Source organism: Chiloscyllium plagiosum, chromosome 16 (assembly GCF_004010195.1).
Source record: "Chiloscyllium plagiosum isolate BGI_BamShark_2017 chromosome 16, ASM401019v2, whole genome shotgun sequence".
Taxonomy (NCBI): Eukaryota; Metazoa; Chordata; class Chondrichthyes; order Orectolobiformes; family Hemiscylliidae; genus Chiloscyllium; species Chiloscyllium plagiosum.
Window position 1 is genome coordinate 58,568,771 of NC_057725.1, and position 2,185 is coordinate 58,570,955.

Here is a 2,185-nt window from a genome sequence, read left to right on the forward strand (position 1 = left end):
TCTCTCTCTTTTCTCTCTCTCTCTGTCTCTCTTTCTCACTAACTCTTATCTCTCTGTCTCTCTCTTTTCTCTCGCTGTCTCTCTTTCTCACTAACTCTTTAGATTAGATTAGATTATATTACAGTGTGGAAACAGGCCCTTCGGCCCAACAAGTCCGCACCGACCCGCCGAAGCGTCTCTCTCTGTCCATTGGGAAACCGATATTCCCGGCTCCATCAGCCTGTCCATGCGGCTGCTTTTCAGCGCCAGCTCTCTCTGCGCCCGTGGACACTAACAGCTTTCCTGTCTGCACCTGCAGCACTTCTCAGAGAACCTGGACGATTTCTCCAACGAGCTGTTCAGCAGCTTCTTCGAGGACCCCGTGCTGGCTGAGAAGACCCCTCTGCTGGACATGGATCTTGACCCAGGCACTCCGGACATCCAGGCAGAGCACAGCTACTCCCTCAGCGGAGACTCTGCCCCTCAAAGCCCAGTCATGCCCATCAAGATGGACGAGTTCAGCAAAGGTAAAGGAGGCTTTACGCAGGGGGGTTGGGGGGGGGGTGAGAACGGGCACCCTTTGCCCCCTTTTACACCAGCCCAGAGATTGGCAGCATGCCCACATACCCAACAGAGTCGAGGGGAGTAATAAAAAAAAAATCAGGTCTGATTTTTCCTTTTGACCTCCCCTCACTCACGGACTCTTAGTGTTCCTCCCCCCACCCCACACACAACTTGTGTCAAGTCTCCTGAGATAAATACTGGCAGTACTGCAAGCTCACTTTTTCGCAGGTTTTTTTTTTCATAATCTAACAAACTCACCTGGTTTGGAAATTTCACAGATGAAATCTTGACCCCCCCCCCCTCCAGGTAACTGTGCTTTCCCTGCACTGCCCTGTACTCCTTTCCAAGGGAGAAACTATATTCGCTTCTGACCACAGTCCAGCCAGATCTCCTCCACCAACTACCCCGAGAGCTTTCAACCTCCATGTTTGGTGAGTGTTGATTATTTTAAGCAAGCTAACACCTTTTTAAAAAAAATGTTTATTTTGTCCCCTAGATCCCACAACATGAACAATCCTCCACTAACACTCCATCGCCTCCTTTCGGATATGTACTAGATGTAGAAAGTCCTTACCTGACCTTTTAAACCCCTTCATGAATGTATGCAACGCCCCTATGCCACTAGTTCAAAATCCAAACTCTAGAACTGATATAAATTTCATTGTGTTGGACAGAAATCCAGCCCTGTGTCTCATTTATTCTTTCAGCGCGTGTGTGTGCCTTGAATTAAAGCTGTGAATTTGTATACCTTTCTCCCAGCAGACTTTGGAAAAGACTATCTAGTTGCTTAGTTTGGGATTATACATGAAGGGGATTATATTGTAGGAAAGCCGCAGGAGAGTGGTACTAACACAGTCGTTCCCTCCAGTAGCAAACATAAGCACAGTGGGCTGAATGACGGTAGTTTGTTTCTGATGGATATTTCTCACCCTTTCAATGTACGTACGTATGTATGATGATAGAGGGGAAGATATCCTGCCCGTACAGATCATTCCATAATTGCCTTTGAAGTATTATTACACGCTCCATTCCCACCCAGAAACCATGAGATCTTCCAGTAGAGACTGAAACCAGATTTAAAGCCCAGACTGGTTCCACAGGAACGATCTGAGTGGATCCTCAGGTATTCAGTCCCCCCCCACCTCCTCCATGGCTGTGAGTTACGTTGCCCCAGATGATCAATGCCCTGCTAGGCCCAGGTATTCAAGCCCACAGCTTCCAGTTTCAGGTTCTCCGGGGGTGGGGGGAGGGGGAGGGGGGGGGGGTAAGGAACACTTGTTGCTGTCTAACCAGGAAATGACCTTGCTATGAACTCCAACACTGCACACACACACACTCCAAACCTGCTCTCATACAGGATACAGCAGGCCAAGGCTTGGAGATTATATTTCAGAGGACTGTGGTAACTTGCAGGAAATATGTGTCTGTGCGCAATCCTTGCTTTGTGTTCCAACCTGAGTGAGTGTGTGTCTGTGTGTATATGTGTCTGTATGTCTGTGTGTGAGTGCTTGTACAGTATATTTGTCTGTGTGTGTGTGAGAGAGTGTGTGTGTGTGTGTTAATATGTCTATGATATTCACACTCTGTCCTCTTTCTCTGAGTGTGTGTGTGTGTGTGTCAGTGTGTGTATGTCTGTGTTTGT

At 47.8% G+C, this 2,185-nt stretch overlaps 1 protein-coding gene across 1 annotated transcript in view; it reads left to right on the forward strand.

Moving 5' to 3' along the window:
• creb3l1 (cAMP responsive element binding protein 3-like 1) overlaps positions 1-2,185 on the forward strand; it is a 118,146-nt gene that overhangs the window by 71,832 nt on the left and 44,129 nt on the right. Inside the window, exon 2 of the mRNA XM_043706199.1 lies at positions 299-506. Within this exon, the coding sequence (XP_043562134.1) occupies positions 299-506 (208 nt within the window). The remainder of the gene's footprint in view (positions 1-298; positions 507-2,185) is intronic.